We start from the raw sequence: 23,511 nt of genomic DNA on the forward strand, positions 1-23,511 counted from the left end.
CTGTGAAATAAAGAAGTGCTGCTGTATCCTTGACATTAGGCAAAAATTAAAATCTGGTAAGAAAGATATAATACATACTTTTGACATTCGTCTAGAGCTAACACATGTGGATGATCATCTTCGGACATTGTTATTACTGCTTCCCGGTTGAAAGCTCCTCGACGTCTCTGGTCAACAGTGTGTCTCGTGATTGAGGATGTGGTTGAACTGGTCCAATAGAGAGTGTCCCAAGCTCTATGATAAGCAAGTCCCTCCACTGACCCAACATCTGGAAGATATGGTTACAGACAGAGCAAATAAAACTCCTTCTAACAAGATGTTTGTTTTTTTTTCCTCGAAGTTGAGGAAAGATCAACTTTCCTCGAAGTTGATCCTGCAGAATCACTGAGTGGAGCTATTTCAGCCTACTGACTCTGTCAATTCTTTTACTGTTTCAACTGGTTTGTTTTTTTTTATTGGAATCAAAGTCTTATTATTTTTTCATAAATTTAAACAAAAAACCACAGAGAGCAAGATCACTATGAATATCCCTGTACTATATTTGTCAATTCTAACACTCATTAAATTAATATTTTTACTACAGTGTCCCCAGATAATACATTAGAAATAATAAGCATTTATTCAAGACAGCAATAATTTAGTCACAACTTCAAACATCATTTAAGCCAAGTCTTGGGCATGTTTTCACTAATTACTTGTATTATTTAGCATTATCTTTCGATGTATTTTCTAACACAGATACACATTATGTTAACAGGGATCAAAGTGTCCTGTTGTTATTAACTGTATAGGCTTTTTTAACACACTTGAAAAATACCAAAAAAAGACCAACTCCGAAGGTCTCAGCATCAATATATCATTTTAAAAAGCCACAATACCACATTCTTTCATTCTCCATAAAAAACTGTGAGCTAGAAACAAAAGCAAATATTAATAAGTAGCTAAAGCACATATTTAACATCCAGAAAAGATAAATTACATCTGATTCCAATATATAAAAGTGACAGACTGTGAGAAATAGGAGTAATTATTTCCTACCATTATTTTTGAATTACTACAGAAAAGTACGTTGATTACTTCACTTATTATTTTGTTAGAAACAAATAATTTTAGACCAGAAGGTTCATGCAGCTTATTAATGAGCTACGGAAGGCAAAAATCTAGAAATATAACACGGATTACATTACGCTGGTTATTACAATTTACATTCTGCTTGCTGGAAGATGTAATTTTTACCATGCAATTCATATACACAGAACAGAAATTCCCAAAATAAGTTTGATCACACTGAAAGTGCTAACACTAAATCAAAACTTTGAGGCAAATACATCAAAACTATGAGACAAATAATTATTTATCAGTTTTTTACATTTCTCTTTCTAAAGCATTTGGAGATCTGACTACATTTTAATGACATATCTGTAGAGAAGTTTCAATGACTTGTCTTAAAGAAGAAAGAATAGAAAAAATAAATTAGGTGACACTCCTTAAATGGAGGTAAATATACATAAAATGGGTTTTCCTACTTATGAAGGAGAATTTATGAAAAAAGATGTATTCAGTTCACTTACAAGTAACTCAAAAAAGTGACTGAGTTTAACTTAAAAAATGGCATTGAAGGCAACTTGAAAATTACAAAAAAAATCTTCTGACCATTGCAAAGATAACTCTTTAGATAAGAATTCTGGTTTTTAAAAAGATGAATGTGTTACAAGTATTCTTTCTTTAAATGCAATATTTAATTGCCTTATTAATTCATTTTGAATTTTAAGCATCAAAACCATATTGAGATATAGCAAAGGTTTTAGTTTTTGTTTCAGAAATCACCAACTGAAATCAAAGATCAGCAGTTCTTTCAAACATCATGACAGAGATGTGCAAACACCTACTGAAGTATTTTAAAACCAGTTAGAACATGCCTGAACGCAGGCTTATTATCAACTCTGGTTTATGCAGTTTCTGGGTATGTCTGTCTGTGTGATGAACTGAGAAAGTCAGTTGCTTCATTCTCGGGCCTTGCACCCCTGAGCCCCCACACCACATGCGTGTTACTTTATACCAGGGCGACCTTCTGGAACGAAACAACTAATTCCTTCCGAGATGTAAACCAGGTATTCTCCCAGCAAAAATTTGCTACTCTTTCTGAAAATATGCTCTTTTGGGAGTATAAACAAGACCACATCAGGTTTTGTTCCTTTTGCCTACAGAGATCTCCCAACCACTAAAATCTCTACACCTCAAACACACCTTAACTTTCTCCCACCATGCTTCAGGACATGCAAAAAATATCCTTGATCATAACATCAAAATATCACTCTTAGGACTGACGTACAGCCAGCAGACAATTTTAGGCAGCATGAGTCAGAAGAAAGCCTAAAAAATAATGGTAATATCTCAGAGCCAGAGAAACGCAACATAGGATTTAAAGGAAACCTGGAATGCCCAAATCATCCTAGAGGCACCAGGCCAAGCACTGAATACATGAACCACTCTGCTCCCTGTTCTGGGCCCAGAGATCACTCCCAGGGGCACAAATCTGTACAGTTTAGATACGGGTTCTGATATACTTCTTCGTCACTTCTTGCAAATCTTCCACTAACTGTGAAATTAAAAGAAAACTTAGTAAGTGTGATAAATATTAAAATAAAGAGCCAGGAATACAATTCTAACTTAATCTACTAATTTCCATTAAAATGATGGGCTGAATCCCAATTTACCACTGCTTACAGTTCTCTAAACTAAATACGCTCTTAGACATAATTCGGACAATGCTCTTAGATATATGGTTTAACTCTTAGGTTCCCTGTGTGGAGTCAGGAGTTGGTCTCGATGATCCTCATCGGTCCCTTCCAACTCTGGATATTCTGGGATTCTATTAAAAAATTACAGAAGATGTATTGACATTTTCTGACGAATTCTGCACTTTATTTGTAATGAACAAACCATCAGAGCATTTATTGCACTATTTTTACCTTTCATGTCTGTGAATGTCAAGTGTTTCCTCATCTTCATTATGAAAATTTTTATAAAAATAAAATCAAGTCTTTGTCTTGTGGTTACAGATATAGTCCTTAGGAGGTGAGGATTTAACTAAGATTTGCTGCAAATCATGCTCTTCATTTCAAAGATGACTATTAGAAAAAAAAAAAAAAATTTCCCTCATGTAACCTCTTGAATTTCTTTCAATTTTAGCTCTGTTTCTTGTCTGAATCTGTCAAGAAATTTGAAAGCAAACTGTTTATAGAACACAGCCTAAAACTCTTCTGTAGTAGACAAAAGGCAAAGATGTTCCTGCCACAGCTAGATGTGATGAACTAGAACACAACTAGAATGATGAAACTGCTCTTCAAATACAAGATGTGTAAGTTTAGTTGTAATTTCTATACTCAAGAGAAGAACTCAATTTTTCTACAGGAATGAAAGTATAGCTTCATATTCTTAAACTGGACCAAGACATCATACTGCAACTCCATATCAAGGTCTGTAAATGGTGACAGAAGAAGGTTTAATTCAACATTACTATTTATAAAATGGTAATTTCTAAATGTTTAGAAAACAAAGTAATGGAAAGTTATGCCATATATGGAGACAAAAAAACATTTAGCATACAGATTAAAAATGCATCTTCTTCTTGTTTTAATAAAATATCTAAAACATGCAGTTTTGAAAAACCTTGCCATATATATATATATATATATATGCTCTGAGTGGAACAGAACTAGACCAAAGCAATTGATAAAACATTTTATTTAAAAGAGAACAGCAGCAACAACTTTAAAAGAAAATAAAGAAGCTAAGATAAAAAAAAAGAAACCAAAAAATGTCTATCTTAATGGGAATTTCAAAGATTAAGACTGTGACTGAAAAAAAAAAAAATCTGAAAATAAATCAGCCTGTGGATGATAATGGTTTCACAGACACCACAAACACAAAAATTCAGAGAAAAAAAAAATGCCTTTCTTTAAAAAAAAAAAAAAAAAATTCAGAGGAATTCAATTGCCTTGAGGTAAGACAAGAAAAAAAGCCAGTGGTATAAGACCTAGAGAGTAGGTGCTAAAGCGATCCAAGATCTAGATAAATTCTTATAATGGAAAATGCAACTAACTTTGTTCTTATTAGCATGTAGTATGAGCTGGATGAAGTACACTAAGGCAAATCTTGAATATAATAAGTTATCAGTGCTAATACAATATTTTTGGTTAGTTTATATTGTTTCTAGGTTAAAATAGACTTTTTCTTTTAGAGGTTAGGCAAGAATCCCAAAATTCATATAAATCCTTTTATCAATGATGAAGCAGGTGCCAACTGAGGACAGAAATGGACCTAGAAATGGTCGTCTAGCCACTTCCAGGTGGTTCCTTAAAACTAAAACCTTCTAGTGACTTCATATTGCCAAAGACAAGACACTGGAGAAGACTCCAAAGCAACTGCATTCTACTGTTATATCATTACCAGTTTGCATTATTTTATATTTACTTATTTAACACTGCCTTAAGGAATATGCTAGAGCACTTTTTTTATTTTTAAGTTAATTTATCATTAGATATTCAGTTACATTAAAATATATCAGAAATATGTACTCATCCTATCTGGTGCTACAATTGGGGGATTCAGTCCCAAAATCTACTGACAGGATGAAAATTAGCAATTTGTTTACTCTCAGCTTCATATTTTCACATCACCATATAATATTCTGAATTAGTAAAGCATAAAGAAACTGGAAATGAAAAGAAACACATTTGTTTCACTGACATATTGAATTAAAACACTGATAGCATTAGATGCCTACAGCACTGATTAAATTTATTCTAGCCATGAAGCAACAGTTCATGATTTTCACATGAATAGCATACTTAAATGAAAGGAACATTAATACAATATGATATTAATATACAAATACTCACATTATTCACCTGCCACTGACATTCTGAATTAAATCAGTAATGGGGTGTATAACTGATTAAATATCTACACAAGAGAATGCAACAGCTTATGATTTACAAAGGCAATGGTAGAGTGATCACATCATTACGTTGCCAAATGCTATCTATCACTTTTACTGAACTTAACGAAGATGGATTGCATCCCACAGATGAGATGCAGCCTATAAATATTGTCATGCTGATCTTCATCTGACTTTCCCAGGGAACAGAGAAGCAACAAATCAATAACTGAAAAACTCAGATTAGAGCTCCCTCATTATTGCAAACACAAAATAAAAATACAAAAAGATATAAAGTTTATATTATCCAATAGTTGTTGCCACTGACTTCTGGTAATGTATATACTATTTCTCAGTTTCATAGATTTTTATCTCCTATCTTCTACTTTTAAAATTCTCTAGAAAGTTTACAGTCAAAACTTTTCCAGTTGCATCAGTTCAACTACCTTTTTCCCTTAATTTCATGTTCTTACAAACTCCTTTTCTTTAGCAAAGTTGTAAAGCAAGAACAACTGTCAACATCATAATTTTTTTTAATACTGAAAAGCCATCAAAGTAATAAAATTGAGCATAAACAGCACTTCGATATCAGAACCCTGGAGAAGGCTCTAACGTTCAGTATTTAACATTAAACACCTGCTTGATCTTTATTCATTTTCTGAATTGGCTCTCACAATTTACCTTTCAGAATACAGCCTGTCAATTGTTATACCAGACGGGTCACAGGAGATGATACTGCTTTCTGTCAATCTGTTTGTGTAAGTTTATGGTGATAGATAACAGGTGGTCACCATTTGATCTGAGGTGAAAAGAATGCCTCACAAGCCATAAAGTACCTGAAGAAAAGGGTTTATCGTTCACGCACTTAACTGACTGCACAATCAGAACTTTAAATAATTCTCTACTCTTCTACTTTGCTCTTCAAGGAGCCATAAAGCAGTAAGTCTTTCTGCTAAACAAAAATTCTAGGACAATAATAAGTTGTAATAAAAAAAAAAAAAGCAAGATAAGTTCCATTTGTCTCAAAAATTAGAGGCTGATTTAATTTCTTAATTGCTTCTGTCAGTCACATGTAAAAAAGGCCATCATATATTCTAACAGAAATATTAAATATCAAATATGGCATAAACAACTCTGAACTGTAATAACCAATTATTTCATTGTCCTATTTAGCCTAAGAATATTATTTTATTTTACAGTACAAGTAAAGTTTGCTAAAATTATATCATAAATCGGCAAACATCTGTATCATTTTTCTGTAGCTCCAAAATATAAAACCATGCTATATGCTATTACACATTAAAGATTATTAAATGTAGTAAGATAGTGTAAGCAAAGGCTTTGGGTTCTTCAAGGGAACGACTAGCTTAAAGTCAAGACACCATAAACATCTCCATGGATATAACCTTATTTCTTCAAACTTACTGCGGTAGCCAGTACTGGAAAGAATGAACATTTGTAAGGAATAATCTAAAGGGAAATAAAATCATTTTATAATCTAGAAAAAAAAACACCCCACTTTTGTTTTTGTAGCAAGTATAATACTGAAATCTCACATCTTCCAAAACGTTTGGTGTCTTCCTAATGGCAATTAAAAATTCAGTCTATGTGCAAATAAAAATGAAAACACAAACACTGGATAATTGCTAAAGAAACACTTGTAATACATTCAGCAAAAAGAAACCAGCAGGTAAATATCTTTCTGGATTTATAACATTGTTTTAGTCTATGTCAATGAAGATACATAAAACATTGTATGTAAACTGTATCTGTGAAATAAGTTCAGTGTGAAAGAAAGGCAGATGCCTAAAGTAGTAGGATATTTATAGTCCACCAGTGAACTTATGAAAGTCTATACAAAACACCTGATGAGACTGTTCAGAGTAGGAAACATCAACATTTGGCATGAAAAAGACCATGAACCTAACCTGTAGTTGATGACTTTAATCATATGAACTAACCAACCAACCAGTTGAATAGTATGTGATCGATGGATGATATTTCTGTGCAATGAAGTGCATTAGATACTGTTTCAATGTACTAGTGGTACAACATTGGTAAAGCCCAGTCTGGAGCTAGACGAGGCATGTCTGCACCTTTGGGCAAAGCTGGACCTTTGAGAGCAGATGACCTATCAACACTTGGTGAATCCCTGCATGCTCACTAATACGAGGTTATAACTTATGGAGTGCCGATGATGTAAATAGGACAGATATACCAGAAGGAAAAGCTGATCCTGAAAGGATCAATCAGCAAGTTGTACAGTGTTCCTGGAACATTTTGTTTGTTTAATTTCATTATGAAGATTGACAGAAATATGTTATTCACTCTTACAAACATATTCAGTTATTCAGGCAGAGCTCTGTAAAAGTTTTACGCCGAGAAAGAGATAATTAATAGCAGCATTTCAAATTTTAGATTATTTGAAAATTCTTTTTTTTTGTCCCCTATCAGCACTGGTGGTTTTTCCACATTTCAGTATATAGTTTAGCTTACTTCTGGATCAAACGGATGAGCTCAGAAACTCACAATGAGAGAACAGAAACAACGCCACTAAGTTCTTGTTCATTTTTACCTGAATATACATGGAACAAGTAATCAGCTCTTTAAAATGAGGAAAAAAGTTACTTTGAAAACAGTAAGCTTGTTCCAGAACTATGCTTACATATGCATAAATGCTGCGTTTCTTTTTGGCTCCCGGTTAACAGCATTTAAAAAATACACTAGTCAAGCCACAGTAGATAGTATCATCATAATTTGACATGATAATCAGCTTTTAAAAACCAAGTCTGGTTTATGTTACTAAATACAACAATTACGTATTTAATTCTATGTCTACGTTCTTGTGAACCATAATATTTCTTCAAGGAATGATTTAGCACTTTTATCATGAGGGAAAAAATAACCAACAAATTTTATGAGGAAATCTATATCTACCTCCAGTTATCTTTTTTCCCAACAATGGATATAGGCCTTCCATAGCTCTTCCCCGACAGCTCACTGAAGAAAACCATACCAACAGAAATGTAAATCTGCAATATTCTGTCCTCTACTATCCTAGACATAACTTACTCCTTCATTAGGTTTAGGGAGTGTCTTGGGGTCAGTGGGGAACAGCGTAACGAAGGAATAATGATACATCATATAATTAAGGAAATACAGGGAACTCAACAAATGAGAAAAACAATAGTATTTTGTATAACTGTAAACTGTAACCCTCCCAGTATAGTTCAATGTACCATTACTAGTTAGCAAGTGTTATAATCTCATAAGTTCAAAATAGTTAAAAGTATCCATGTAAAAGAGGCTTTAAAAGCAGAAAGACTTTTAGAATGGAAAGCTAACATATCGAGGTGGAAGTGTTTTATTAAGTTTTTAAAAATCTGAACAATTGTCATGGAAGAAATGTTTTTCCTAATTACAAGAGCCCACATTATCTTTTTATGCCTTACAGTAGACTCTCAAAAAAAAATTACTACTCAGCCTTACCACCTTTAAATCAATAAAAATTACCATTATCATTAGAGCACCTACCCTAAAACTAAATAAGTCTTCTAATGAATACATGTAATCACACATTTTTCTTGTTATTGTTGAAGTAAAACCAAACAGTATAGAGATATTAGAAACATTAATGGCAGAATAGCCTAATAACCTACTAATAGTTGCTGGATCACATTACTCTTTAGAAGAAAACAACGGAGAAATGTGAAGAGATTTTCCTCTGTATAGCTTTTTCCTGACAATTCACCAAATATAGTTTTGCATTTTATGCAACTAAGCCACAGCTGCTGATGTAAAAATTTACATCAGCAAATATTTACATCAATAAAAACTTAAGGGCACGTGGAAAGTTGAAGCAGTCACAAACAAATATTAATTTTTCGTGAATAATCTCAAGTTTAATAGGCAGAAGCATCTTTCCTCAATACTGAGCTTGGGAATGCCCGGGACATACTGAACTGAAAGGTCAGTGTATGTCAGCCGCCGTCATGAATACATTTCAGAGTTTCAAACCAGGAACAGCTAAACAAAGCATGAAATGTGCAGAAATACATTTTTCTAGAATAACAACTGCTTAATATAAAGTTAGTAAACTTCATCCACCTATAGTAACAGTTATTTACTGAACAGCTCATAAACTTTACCCTTTAATCATAATATTCAGCCACATCCAGAAACAAAATATAGTGATGAACCAGACACTTTGGTTTCCACTCACAAGGCAGCAGTTGTAATAAGTTTTAGTTTTTACTACTTAAATGTCCTAGACTTAACAATAGCCTCTGACTTTCCCTCCTTTAAAAAGTGAAAATCACTGGACCTATATTCCCACATATACAATTATAATGAATCCAATTCATTTATGAAATGAAAAGCAACAATATTAAAGTATTTATTTTTAACAGAATAAAAAATTCTTTCCTGGAGGAGAAAGCTCCAAAACTAAAAGGACCTCATACAATGTACCAAATTTAATGCTCTGTAAGAGAAGTGGGAACATAAATGCCTTTTCGACAGTTAAATTGGACCTATTTAGTTAGAAAGAATAGTAGCACACATTGGAACACCTTTAAAAGATTCAGACTGTAAAAAGCCTCACAATACATCACAGGACGTGACACTTTATGTTAGCAGTGAAAAGATTTTTGCCTTCTGTAGACAGTAGCGCCTGAAGTTCAAAACAGAAGAAGCGTTTTTCTTCACATAACACTTACTTTTGTGCTGTGAAAGACGTTACGTTGGCAAAATGTCTCAGTGCCATTGTTTACACAGTTAGGAAAAAAAAACCAGCTCATTGAGAGTATCTCATCTTAATACTTTTCCCCTCTTTCTCATTTGCTTTCTTTTGCCTTTCCTCCCCCTTTTTTTTCTCCTCTCTCTTCTTTAGTTTCTAACTTCTTCATGGCTCTTCTTTCTAGTGTTGTACCACTACATTAAACCTACTTGAACGCTGCACTGTTTTTCTACAGATATACTGAGGCAGGCTTTGGTTAATGAATATATTACCTCAAACTTTTACCTATGATAAAAAAAAGGATTCTCCACTATTAGCTTAGAAACTTTGTTTAAAAAAAAAAAAAAAAGTCCTCCTTGCATAAAAATAAGCTTTGAAACAAATTAGGAAAACCAAAAGCAGTCTCCAGAAATGCTATGAGGCAGCTTCTTGTTTCCCACTGCAAATTAGTCATCAACTAGCATGTCATCCACTGTCTAAAGCTAATCTTCGTTTGCATTTTTACTGGGATGGAAGATAGCTCACACAGATGGTTTAAGATGGTCTTCCCTCTGTTCTCAGTTGATAGAAATTTTAGACTTTTTCAGAGCTGCTGATCCACAATGTCATGTTCACCAGGGAAGGAAGAAGGAAAACAGACGCTCCTCTGGCACTCTGCTTCTAGTCAGGCAGAGAAGGAAGGATGTTGAAGTGAAGAAGAGAAGTTTAGCAGATGGTTTGCGGATTAGGGTTTAATCTTGGATATTATGGAAGAAAAAAAACATTAGTTTATCCCACCCAATATAATGTATTTTTTGCTTAACGGGACAATCCACAGTGGTAATCATCTTATGCATAACAGGAAACAAAAAGTTTAGCATACTGGTCTTCATGATTTTAATTTAATTAAGGTTCTCATTAGTTGTTTGCTCCATTAAAACCACAAAGAATCTACTTCGTGAATAATATACTATCTTTCACTGACTTTCTCAGGGTCAAACAGACCTTTAATTCCATGTAGAAGAAACCTCTATTCAGATCATAACATCATTAAAAATAAAGTCATAGAATCATAGAATAGAATAGTTTGGGTTGGAAGGGACCTCTAAAGGTCATCTAGTCCAACCCCCCTGCCATGAGCAGGGACATCTTCAACTACATCAGGTTGCTCAGAGCCCCCTCCAACCTGACCTGGAATGTTGCCAGGGATGGGGCATCCACCACCTCTCTGGGCAACCTGGGCCAGTGCTTCACCACCCTCAGCGTAAACAATTTCTTCCTTCTATCTAGTCTAAATCTACCCCCCTTTAGTTTAAAGCCATTCCACCTTGTCCTGTCGCAACAGGCCCTGCTAAAAAGTTTGCCGCCATCTTTTTTAGAAGCCCCCTTGAAGTACTGACAGGCTGCAAGAAGGTCTCCCCGAAGCCTTCTCTTCTCTGGGCTGAAAAACCCCAACTCTCTCAGCCTTTCTTCATAGGAAGGTCAACTTGCCATTCATGAGTTGACAAAACAAACAACAGTCAATGTGAGATGTGGTACGAGAGGGGATAAGCATATAATATTAAAAATCTCATATATCAAATAGATGCTTGCTTCTGTTCAAAAATTTTCATTTTCAGTTGTTTCAATCTACTTTAAAATTACTTGCAGATGGAAGATAGGTCTACTTAGATCTATAAAGATTTAAAGTACTTCATATATGTTTATCAGAGTGCCTTTGAAATGGCTTCCAGTTTGAATACTACCGAAACTGATTCAGAAGTTTGAAATAATAGTGTTCTGTCTAGAAGTGATTAACGACAAAGAAAATAAGAGTAAATTTCTCCCCTGGGCTCCCTTTGAGAGAAGAATGGACCCTGTTGTTCCAAACGAAACTGATAACCTGTAGCAATTTTGAACAGGTCAAAAATCAAAAATTTGATTTCCAAATACCTCCTTACATAACTCTGTGCCTTTAACTGCTACTGATTTCTGTTCTTTCTTTCTGTATACTGCTACATTACCTCAATTTAACCTAGGTTTTCAGTAACAAATTCTCCCAGAGAGACTGGCAACAGTTAGAAGGTCTACTTCTGATAGGGCTGAACAGGTGTTGTAAAGGTTATTCAGAGATGGCCACCCCAATATATTGATTTAAACTCAGTGTCACTTCCATGTAAGTGTTACCTTTTCTACCTCCTTTTGTATTTAATGCCTTCTTTCAATTTTCTACAAAGCCTACAGTCCATCGGGGGCTAAAATTAAGTGAAAAAACAACTTCCAAAGTGTATGTAATCTCTCTGGATCTTGTCTAGAATACCAAGTTAGGATTTAACTTGTCGAGGCACTGGTTCTCACATTCTAAAGCTCCAGAAAGCTTATGTGAAATGAAAAACTACTCCTTTTTACAGAGTGAACCCGGTATGATTCTGGAAGAACAGAGAGTCTATATATAGCATGAATTTTTCAAATATAATCCCTGTGACTGTGTTTTCTTTTACAAAGAACTAGCATTGACAATGAGAAATAGGAACATCATCAAGGTTCCCAAACATTTTGCCTTAACAGGTTCATGAAGCTTTTACAACACAACAGGACACAAAAGTACACATACGTATAGCTAGCTTAGGTTACAGGTTAGAAGCAGAAGCAGTCTAACCTGTGTAAAGTGAACTGCAAAGCTGACCTTTACAAATAAAAAGTGGAAAGTTAAAAAGAAATTAGTGAGTGGGTGAGACCACACAGGAAGTACCTACTCATTCCTTCACAGTCATACTTCTCAAAGTGTGTACTTAAAGCAAGAATGACAATAAAACACAACCTCTTACACTCCTTTTGGAAGGAAAGACTGAGATCAAAACACATGATATAGATGGCAGTCATGGCACAACATATTTAAAATAGGTATTGCTGCATCGATAAGTTAATTTTAAAAATGTCTGCAGACTGGATTGAACTGTACATGACGCTATAGCAATAAAATCATGAGTGATACTGAATGATTAGATACTTCATCACCTAAAAGAATTTTCTGGGAAATCGCAGCCAAGAACAAGGTAGATTTTTAAAAACTGGCAATCAAGAAAGATTAAACCCATAAAGTTACTTATAAAAATATGAAAGAAAAAGTCCCTACTGACTGACGGAAATAATGCTCATTTTGTCAGTAGAATTCATAAGAATTCAGAGATAAGAAAGAATCCATTCCAAAAACCTATGGTGCACAAAAAATAAAGGTGTTAGGGTATGGCATACTATGCACATGCTACACGTTTTTTTTTTTTTGTTGTTGTTATTGTCTCTTCCTGCTGCATATCAGGTACTGGGTACTTCGTGAGTTTTGAATCTGTTTTCAGTGAACTGGAACAAGTTAGATAAAGTTGTTTATATGCTGTAAATCTACTTTCCCTGAGACGAAAATGTGTTAGCTAATGGGTTGTTTATGAGTTGCAAATCTGTTCAGTGAGGTGAAAATTTGTCAGATAATGGGTTGTTTATGAATTCTAAATCAATATTCACTGAGTCGGAACTATGTTAGATAATAGCTTGCGTATGGGTTGTAAATCTGCTTTCAGAGAACTGGAAACATGTTAGATAATGGGTTGTTTCTGGGTAGTAAATCTGTTCCCAGTGAGCTAAAAACATATTAGATAATGGGTTGCTTCCAGAGTTGTAAATCTCTTTTAGTGAACTGGAAACCTGTTTAATAAAGGGCTCTTTATATATCTTAACTCTGTTTTTAGTGTGCAGAAAAGTTGAATAGTGTGTTAGATTTGAGTAGCATATCTGATTTCAGTGAGGTAGAAATCCATCAGCTAATGGATTCTTTATGAGCAGATCTACATTCAGTGAACTAAAAATCTGGGACAATAGTATCTTGTATATAATGTACTCTATTTTCACTATCTGAGTCAAATACTGAGTAAAGGTTTGCATGACTTGTAGACTTCAACTTAATGAGGTAGAAAGGGGTTGTAGCATTGTTAGAACCACACTAGGTATTTCCAATGGGGTTTTGAATCTCTTCCTAATAAAGTAAAGGTTGCTACAGATGCGTACTAATAATTTTGGAGGAAAAAGACAGCAAAACGAATGCCAAAGATGTTATTTTTTAATCCCGAAATGAAACTTCACTACTAAAATCTCTCAGCTGGATTTCATTTAATAATTTCTGTGTAATCACATATAGTTCACATGGAAATCAGAAAATTTTAGACTTTTACGTCTTCCAGTGAATGGAATCACTGGTGTCAACTAGTCCCCGTCTTACCGCTGCTTTTTCCTTTATAGGTATCACTGTTGGTCAAATAGTTCCACTATATCAAGCAGCCTCATGAACTGTTTCCTGTTTACAGTGAGAGAAAATCACGTGCAGACTGTGGAAAGGAAGGATATGTAGTACAAAAATACCGGTTTAAAATGAATGACTCAACAAAAAGAAAAAAGAAGAGGGATTTAAAACACATGAAGGAGAACAATAAACTAATATATACTAGGATGATATCCCTTCTCATTTACAATGAAAAAAAACAACTGAAGCATTTCTAGAAAACAAACACCATTGTTCACAAACGCATCCCAAGCATATACAGTAAATTTTTTGCAAGGATAGAAAATTTCATCTGACATTCAATTATTCAGAGTGCTGACTCTGCTAATGAAAAATGAAATCGGGCATATTAAGATTACAAGTAGAAACACTTCCTACAGTTTCTTAAAACTATAATTCTCAACTATACTTTATGGAATATCTTTAGCTCTTGTACAACAACCTATTATAAAGTAATGAGAACTACTTTATTGTTCTTTTAAAAAAACAATTTGTATCTGCATTGGTGCTTCACCAGTATTTCTTTCTCGTCTTTGTCTGTCTTAAACGTAAAATTTCCAGTGGCTTTTCATGTAATACTTTTAATCTCTTCCTATAAAACCGGAGTTAAAATAGTGCTTTTATGTAACCACTTCACATTTCTGCGAGCTGTTTGTGTCTCTTGTACAGCTGACATCAACTCTGAAGCCCTAGGTTTTAATGCTTTCCTGGGAGTAATGAGAACATCCTGACAACATTGCTTAGTTTGTCTTTACGATATCTCAATACAGATATCATTAATCCCTCTAAAATATGCACACATAAAGTAAAAAAAGGCCTTGTATTATATTTGAAAAATGCTTTTCCATTCATTAGTGTCAACAGTTTTCATGACCACGAATACCTTCCCAGAACCACACGGCAGAGGGACATAATGATACAATTATCCAATGTTAGTTGTAGAATAATATTTAGTCAGTTTGCAGCTGTTTAACTTCTTTCTTTTCTAAAAATATTTCCATTAATGTCCAACAGCAATGGGCGATCACATCAAATGTACTTCCATTTTTCCTAATCGCTTTCTTTGGTCTTGTTATTAAACTGTTTGATCCAAACAAATAGCTAAATGTAGCAATGCCATAGGCTCCACAATGTACGACATTGAGATGAGAATTATCCACAACATAAGGAGCAAAAACTATACAACACTTCACACATTTTGGAAAACGGTTACCGAAGTGAACTGCAGCCTCCAAAAAAACCAGACAGTACTCAAAAATGACAAGGAAGAGAAGAAACACAGTAAATATATGCATCTGACAACTGACTACAGGTGAGTGAGGTTTATTGCATATTTTAGAACAATTTAATTGGAACAGAAATGAAAGACAGCAGACGTTTTTAGAATTTAGACTTTTGTAGCATGGATTTTTGAATGGTTAGCATTAAGGATATATTTCTTACACATCCGCATTCAGATTTTCCTTGAATTCTAATTTTACCATGGCAAACCATGACAACTTTTTACGTACACCTTGTATGAAAGTTACGTTAGACTTTGTTGATAAAGATTTCAGTGCCAGATCCTCATGAGATTTTACTGAGGCCTCAGCTGCAAAATATATTTTGTGGTTCTCTGTCTTGTCCTGAAGACTTTGGTGATGATATTGGTGTCAATTCCTTGATAGCAGTGTCAGGCTTCAAGTATTCAGAGGCTAAAAAAATGTCAAGTTTCATACAAGTCCTCCTACTAGCATGGTGAATGAAGGCATAGTAAACATGCAAAGTTATTGAGTAAGCCCCTGCTAAAACCAGACAGTTTTGTAGGTTGGAATTTGCCTGCGATTATCACTGAGCACAAGTCACTTTTCTTGGGCTCACTACAAGAAAGGTGAGTCAACTGAACACACTGACCAGGGTCCCAGTATTTTATACTGAGGAATGGCTATGTCAGTGGAGGTATCTTACAGTACTTCACCCCCACTACAAAGAAAAATAAACAACCAAGAGGTTCATGGGGTAAGGGGACTTCTTTCATTTCCAGGCATTACACAATGAGGTTTTGTTTCAACAGTAAAGCTCCTTAAAATCACAGTAATACAAATTAAGCACCGTCATTATCACTTCTGTTTTCTAGTAATATGCTTCACACATCATAAGATTGTTATGAAATAAATTATTTTGAAGTTGTAAATCTAAAGATAATGTTTAAATGTATCTATAGGGATAAATTACAATAATTGTGTTATATACTTAAGTATGGTAAAACTTTATTGACATTTTTTACTCTATAAAGTCAAGTGATTATCAACATTTCACTTAATAAAGTTTATTGAAATAAAATATGTATTTTGGGAAATAATTTTTTTACTTACTTTCAATTAGCACTTTTCTGCCAGCCCAGTTGTCTTTAATAACTTGTATATTTCCAAAGTGTGCGTCACTGAAGAATATGCGATTCGTACCTCTTCCTTTCAGACTGTAGTCAAAAGCAAGAGCTATCACATTTTTGAAGTAATCTGGATTTTCATATGGCCTTACTGGTGAATTTAAGTTGGTTTCATCTGAAAGATGTATACTTTTTAATACTGTCCTTCCTGAGTACAGCAGGTAACCTTCGTGTCTCAGGCAAGTAATTCCATCTTCTGCAAGATAGCCATGTGCACAAGCACATGTTCTCCGTGCATTTCCCCGATAAAGGCAAAGTTGATGACATCCACCATTATTCTTGGCACAAACATTAGTACCTGTAAAAGAGAAAAAAAAAAAAAATCTATCTTTTATAATATTACACTTCGCTAACAAATCAAAACGTAATTTTATGTATTCTAAGAATTCTTCTCTTAAAACTGTTTCTACAATATTCACAAGTAAAACAAAGGCCAAAATAGTAAAGAATGTAACTTTAACCACAACCTAAAGACAATTTTAAAGGATACAATTAACGAGAAAATATAATTAATGTCCTTTCTAATTCACAAGAGTATATATTTTATTAATAGAAAATGTCAAAATGGGTTATTCCTCCATAATCAGCTGAAGACTTAGAGACTGTTTCAAGTGCTTTGAAAAAAAAATTTTTTTTAAAACACCTGTTACTGGCAAAAAGTCAAATTTAGATACCACCAGAATACAGTACTGCTTTTAGACAATTTCTATCAAAATGAAAACATATATATTGACAGGTACAAAACTGTGTCAATCCAGTTCCCTGTTTTTAATAAAGACATTTCCTAACGTTTTGGTCTAATTTCCCTTAAAACCTGCCTTTAAAAACTTACTTCCTGACAAATGCATACCATTAAGAAATCATTGTCAAATTAGTAACTTCAATGACTTAAACTACACTTATTACAAGCAATATTTAAAATTACAGTAATTGTCAATAATTAGGAGCTTTTTTCGTTTATCTTTTTTGGACAATGTATGAATTACTATTACAGTTTAGATAATTTAGTTTCTTTTTCTGACAGCACTTTCCATGTAACAACTCAGCTCTTCTAATATAGTCATTTTCCCATTTCTGAAAGTTTTCCACATAGTGAAGGAGAAGAAAACATTTTAAATAGACTGTTTTCAGGTAGAAAACCATAGTAATTGTTGGGGAATATGTAGTGTCTGAAAGTACTGTTGATTGTATTTTCTAACTTCTACATTTCAAGCTGAAGATACTTTTAAGAAAAAAATAATGGGGGATGAGAGTTAACTTGTTCTTCAAATTAGAAACGTTGAATTTCGTGTTCCTAGGCAAAGTTACATGAGACATATTCCTCTATAGTTATGTAACTACATTTTTACATTTGGTTTGTTTTAAAGATTCTTTTAAAGTTTTGTTAGGCTAGAAAAGTTAATATCTGTTTGGAAGGATGAGAGGTTGAGAAAGGAAAATATATGAAAAAGATACTCAAGCTACTAAAAATCTCTCTTTGAAAACTTCAATGCTTCCACAGTTCACCAGCTGTAAATATCTTTTAAAATGCCCAATTCTGAAATTAGTGTAGTTAGGACATTTCCTTGCACACACTTAAAATAGCACTGAAGGATAGGGATCTGCTTGCGAATAGCACTGCAGGACTGGCTCATCAGAAAGGGTAAAACAGGTGTTTGAAAAAAAAGCATTAATCACAATCAGCACAGGTTGTTGTTTTGTTGTTTGGGGTTCTTTTCTGTTCTGTTTGGGGGTTTTGTTTGTTTTAATAAAATAGAAGGTCAGGAAGCTAGTTAATTACTTTTTTTTTAGATAGCGTTAACTACTTCTAGATCAATGAACTTAAAAAAATATATATAATAGTGTGATAGAGAAAAACATTCCAAAAACATTTTTCACCTGTTTTTTCCCTTTTGTCCTCCTGGCTCACTGACAGCCCCTCCCAAAGACATTAACCATTTGTACCCTAGTAAAATTTGAAAAATGTATTAAAAAAATCATTCAGTTATGTTTTTCAAACTAACATCAAAAGATTTTTAGCCTCGGTAACCATTTCTCTTATTCCTAATGCGATCAAGTCTTTAAAGCTATCAATAAAGATCATTACATGTAAAGAAGCATTTTTTTATCCAATTGTTCTATTTTCCTAAGACTATTATATAAAGCAGCCCTTCCAAGCAAGCAGACATTAACTATTCCTAGCCTAGTTAAAAGAAACGATAAATTTTTGTGTGGATTTTATTTTTATCCACAAAATATGATGCCCACAGTACTCTGAAATTACATGCAGAAATTCATAAAATTAATATGCATATGTTTGCAAAGTAATTTTTTTCAAAACTATTTAAAATTCCCAGGGGAAAAAAAAAACAAACAAAAAGACAGTTTTTCTTACTGATTGTTAAATATGCTTTCTTTCAAAATGCAGATTTATTTTACATGTCATATTTAATGCAGTTATTTAGGAAAAATGTATATAAAAGAAACAGGATCTTCGGGTATGTAATGCTGTGATTAAAGCAACTTTTGAGAGCCACCAACACCAGAGACATATTTGTATTAAAAATTTATCTTGTTTTACAGTAACATTTTCTTTCTCTCTTTTCAAATAAATTTATAGAAAATTTATTTTCTGGATTGCGTGGTAGCAGTTTGTTCTGAGGAAATTATCATTTTTTGCAGACTTGTAACCACCTTTGCTCACTGAAACAAGTTTTTCAAGGTCTCTTCAAAACCAGAATTTTAGGAGGAAAAAGATAGCTAAAAGCAAGATCATTCTTAGTCTGGTAGTGGAGAATAAAATTTAACCATCAATACCATAAATCATCGAGAGTATATGATAACTTTTGTCTCTTGAATTCGCTAAACAAATTGAATATAAAGGAAATCTGATTATTTACAAGGTCTCTTCCCACACAAAAAAACCTAGGACTCAAAACGAAGTAATTTCAAGAAATAAATATTTGAGACACAGAGGCTGGGAATTTCTAGCTGTGGAAAAAAATTCTAGTTTGCTTTCCAATAGAAATCTGAGACTGTCTGAGATTACTGCTTTTTAAAGGACAGTTCAAGGTCCCTTGCATTCCTAAATTTTTTTTTTTTTTTGCTTTTTTAAAAAAAAAGCCAACCAAAACCCACCAAACCTGGAATGATAGGAAGTGTTTGATCGTAGATTTTCTCCTTAAAACACTCAGAAAAATTTTAGTGGAATTTGTACTATATGTTTTCTTTGGTACATTAATTCTAGCTTAAAAAAAAATACTTCAAGAGTAAAAAGTGGAGATAAAATCAGTGATTACTTAACTTTTGGTATGCTTTAATATACATAAAAAGTAGCAGGTGATATTAAAACAATTAATAGCATCCTTAAGAACAGCCAACCTTTCTCTCGTGCTCTATTAAAGACTTTCACTTCCTTCAGGTTTATTCCAAGGCCAGTCCTCATGGTCACAGCATCCGTGGCCTCATTCTTGTGGCCTCTTCTAATAGAGCCATTTGCATGTGCTCTGCCAAAAAAGTTGAAGATGTCTCATCAACAATCCTCAACTAATTCACACCAAACAAAGGACTGAAGGGCAGTGGAGAGTTCACCTAACAGAAGGTGAAGAAACCTGTTCTCATCTATGACACTGATATGCTTTAGCTTTCAGCATCAGAAATGCGCTTTCTTTGGAAATTGCATAGCTTTCCGCAATCCATTCTGTGACCTTGCTAAGGAATGGCTAATCCTACAAAGGTGAAGCACCTGGCACTGAAATAACATTTTGAGACTCAAATACTTATGAAAAATAAATTACCTGTCAGACCAGTAGATGTAAGCTCCAAACACCGCGACTGAAAACATATCCACATTGCTCCCTGACAGCACAATCTCCCGATTCCCTCCACTCTCAAGGTCAATTCTTTCTATCTTGTCGGTACGAGCATCACACCAATATAATCTATTTTCCTAAAGATTAATTTTAAAGGAAACATCAACAGACTTGTCCAAATATTTAATTAAGAATTATTAAGATTACATCAAAGTGGAAGACCAGCTGGCTTTAATGAAACATAAGAAATACTGTACATTTTAACATATACTGGAAGACAGAGGAACTAACCTCATAGTCGATGGAAATCCCATTAGGCCACGCAACCCCCAGGCTCACAAGCACAACCTTCTCAGACCCATCTAAGTGTGCCTTGCCTATGCAAGGAGTCTGTCCCCACTCTGTCCAAAATAAATACCTAAAATGTTGTAGAAATTACCAATTAAAATTTCGCATCAAAATAAGAGTTGAAAATATGTAATACTGTACTTCAATTGCAAACAAAATGCACCATTACCATTAAATAGGTATTTAAAAAACATAAGGCTCATGTCTCTAAATAATCTTAAGAGATTAAATGTATCATAATACTTGTTTCATAGAACACTTTGTTGAGAGATTTTTTGCAAATGATGTATATGAAGTAATTCTTAAAACTGTATCCGATCAGTAAATATACAATTCTGTTCCTTAAAGAATTCAGCTTTGTGCTTGGAAAACTAAAAGCAAATTAGAAAAAAAATTACTGGAACAGAAGAAGCTCTCGCATCTAATTACTAACAAATGTTGTGATAATACAAGAGATGTACGTCTAAATTAAAAATTGTTTTAAATATGAAGCAGCGAAGAGCACTATGGGAAATGGTAGAGCAAAGGGATTTTATTTGGGAAGAAAAGATTTTTCCTATTCTCCCTAATGCTCATGGGAAGAATCTGCATCTTACTTATCTATTTTTATATTACTGTATACTTACCGGCACAGTAACATCACTATTTTGGGATAAGATGCTAGGTCAAACTTCTGCCTTGATCTCCTACTTCTCAATCTGTTGCTTTAGGTATAGCAAAATGAGGCCAAGCTAATCTACACAGAGCACTTCCTTTACTGAACAGTAACCTATGGAACAGCTTTCAGTAAATGGCTATGTGTCTACAAGTAGATATATGCATGTATAAATGTGTTAAAATACATTATAAACACACACAAAAATATATATATATATATTCTGAGCAAGAAATCTCTTTCTAAGATAACATAATTGTGGTCTAGCCTATTACTAATCACCTGAAGAGAAGCATTTTCATAGCAAATATTCATAAGAACACACTAAAACATTGTTTAGTAATATGCTGTACACAAAGTGAACAGAACATACAAAACCATTGTTTTTCTCTGTGTGGAATGTATGTATTAGTCTGTTTTTAAAGATTACAAAGTTTTCTGTGCATTACTAACCAGTTCTACTGGTTTTAGAAATCTTAAGTATAGACAGTATTAACCAGCTGCATATCAGCAAGCACTGCTTAATTTTAATACAACTTTAACCAGATTACTAACAGCACCTCTAAACAGAACTGAACTTGCTTTCAGGCATCTAGTCAGAGGTACTTTCTTAACACAAGATATCAACTAAATGTTGACTACAGAAAGGCAGGCATTCAATATACTTGAATTAAACACTCCGTGCTCTTTCCTTAGACTAGTTACTCTGAGAAAAAAAAAAAAAAAATTAAAATCCATAATTAGCAGGTTAAATGAACCGAGAATCCTCCAAAGAAAATCTTGAATAGCTGCCAAAAATGTAAGGCAAGTTACTTAATACTCTCTTAGAGCACTAATTATTATATTGGTATATAAACTTACATAAACTATTAACTAGTATAGAAAAACTTGACCTTCCCATATCTTCCCAAAAGGTCTGGGAAGTACCTTCTAAATTACTTGTTTCCTGGACCTTTGTAGGTAGCAACATGCTATTGACACATTTGGTGTATATACTGCAATGCTAAACTAACTATGACTCAACTTATTTCGGAACTATCCCATATATAATTTACATAGCTGACACGGAGATGCAAGTGGCAGAAATTTTATGCTGGCCTAGAATCAACTTTCAAAAAAACTTATTTGGAAAAAATTAAATGAGAGTTTAAATTCCGCCCCCCCCCGCCCAAACCCTAAACACAAATGAAATTCCCAAAATGTTTTTGAAGAAGTATCTTCAAAGTCTAAGAATTATTTCAGTATTAGCTTAACTCCATATTTCAATCACAATTCTGAGCTTCATCAGAAAATTATTATTTAATCGGGGGAAAAAAAAAGTTAGCCAAGTTTATGTTAAATGAATAAGTATACCTGATGAAGGACAAAGACACTCCTTTGTAGGACTACACATTCTTAACTTTTTCCTTAGTGATAATAAATAATGTTACCAACTAGCTGAATGCTGGCTGCTTCATATCTTGGTATAACTGGCAGATTCAACAAGTTTTAATAACTGCTATTTTCCTCTCCATTCTTATAGCCGTCAACTCAAGCTTCAAGAAAAATGAAGAATGTGAAGTCAGGGCAAGGGGAGGGAAGAATACCTTTGAAAGTTTTGCTTCATAAAGGAAAAGAGGGTATGACAATTACGCAGAGGGTAAAAAGGCCTTAATCTTCCCACAGAAAGGTACACCTGTACTTCACTAACAAAACATTACTATCCTTCTCATGAAGGAACTTTGATTGGAGACATCTCAAGATACCATTTTGTGGCACAGTATTAGAAAAAAAGAGAGACGAAGCTTACCTGCTTTCACAGAAGATACACTGTTCTACCAGACATGTAAACCAATTACTAATCTGTGGTCCTCTCATCCTCCTATGTTTTCTTAAGCATTCTAAACACATCCAAAAACTAACTACAAAACTCAACAAGATCAAAACATCTAAGGAATGTTTCGCAACTGAATTCATTTGTACATTTAGCATTTATCTTCTTTATTGCTTTTTTGTTCAAGTGCAATAATTCAAACTCTTCCAAATTATATTTTAATCACATTTTATTAGTATCTGCTTTTTGGTGGCATTAGACTATTCTATTTTAAGACCTAAGAAGATGGTTCAGTGGCATCACTAAATATTCATTAATGTAAAAGCAGGAACTGTTTCTTTCCAAAGAATCTTGTTAATATTGTTGGCTATTATTTCATCTGCTTATGTGCACACTTATCATTTTGGTAAAATAAAACCATGAACTGTTGAGTCAGAAAGCATCACGTGAAAATATTGTCATTAAAATAAAAAAATCCACAGTTTAGTAAAAAAGCAACTTTTCTATC

General features: G+C 33.7%; 1 protein-coding gene across 1 annotated transcript in view; it reads right to left on the reverse strand.

Moving 5' to 3' along the window:
- The window catches only part of LRP1B (low density lipoprotein receptor-related protein 1B), a 614,444-nt gene that overhangs the window by 172,193 nt on the left and 418,740 nt on the right, over window positions 1–23,511 (reverse strand). Inside the window, exons 38-42 of the mRNA XM_009319022.1 lie at window positions 20,479–20,605; window positions 20,173–20,324; window positions 19,757–19,881; window positions 16,323–16,694; window positions 79–268 (exon numbers count right to left, since the gene is read on the reverse strand). Of these exons, the coding sequence (XP_009317297.1) occupies window positions 79–268; window positions 16,323–16,694; window positions 19,757–19,881; window positions 20,173–20,324; window positions 20,479–20,605 (966 nt within the window). The remainder of the gene's footprint in view (window positions 1–78; window positions 269–16,322; window positions 16,695–19,756; window positions 19,882–20,172; window positions 20,325–20,478; window positions 20,606–23,511) is intronic.

This window comes from Pygoscelis adeliae, unplaced genomic scaffold (genome assembly GCF_000699105.1).
Source record: "Pygoscelis adeliae isolate BGI_AS28 unplaced genomic scaffold, ASM69910v1 Scaffold222, whole genome shotgun sequence".
Lineage (NCBI taxonomy): Eukaryota > Metazoa > Chordata > Aves > Sphenisciformes > Spheniscidae > Pygoscelis > Pygoscelis adeliae.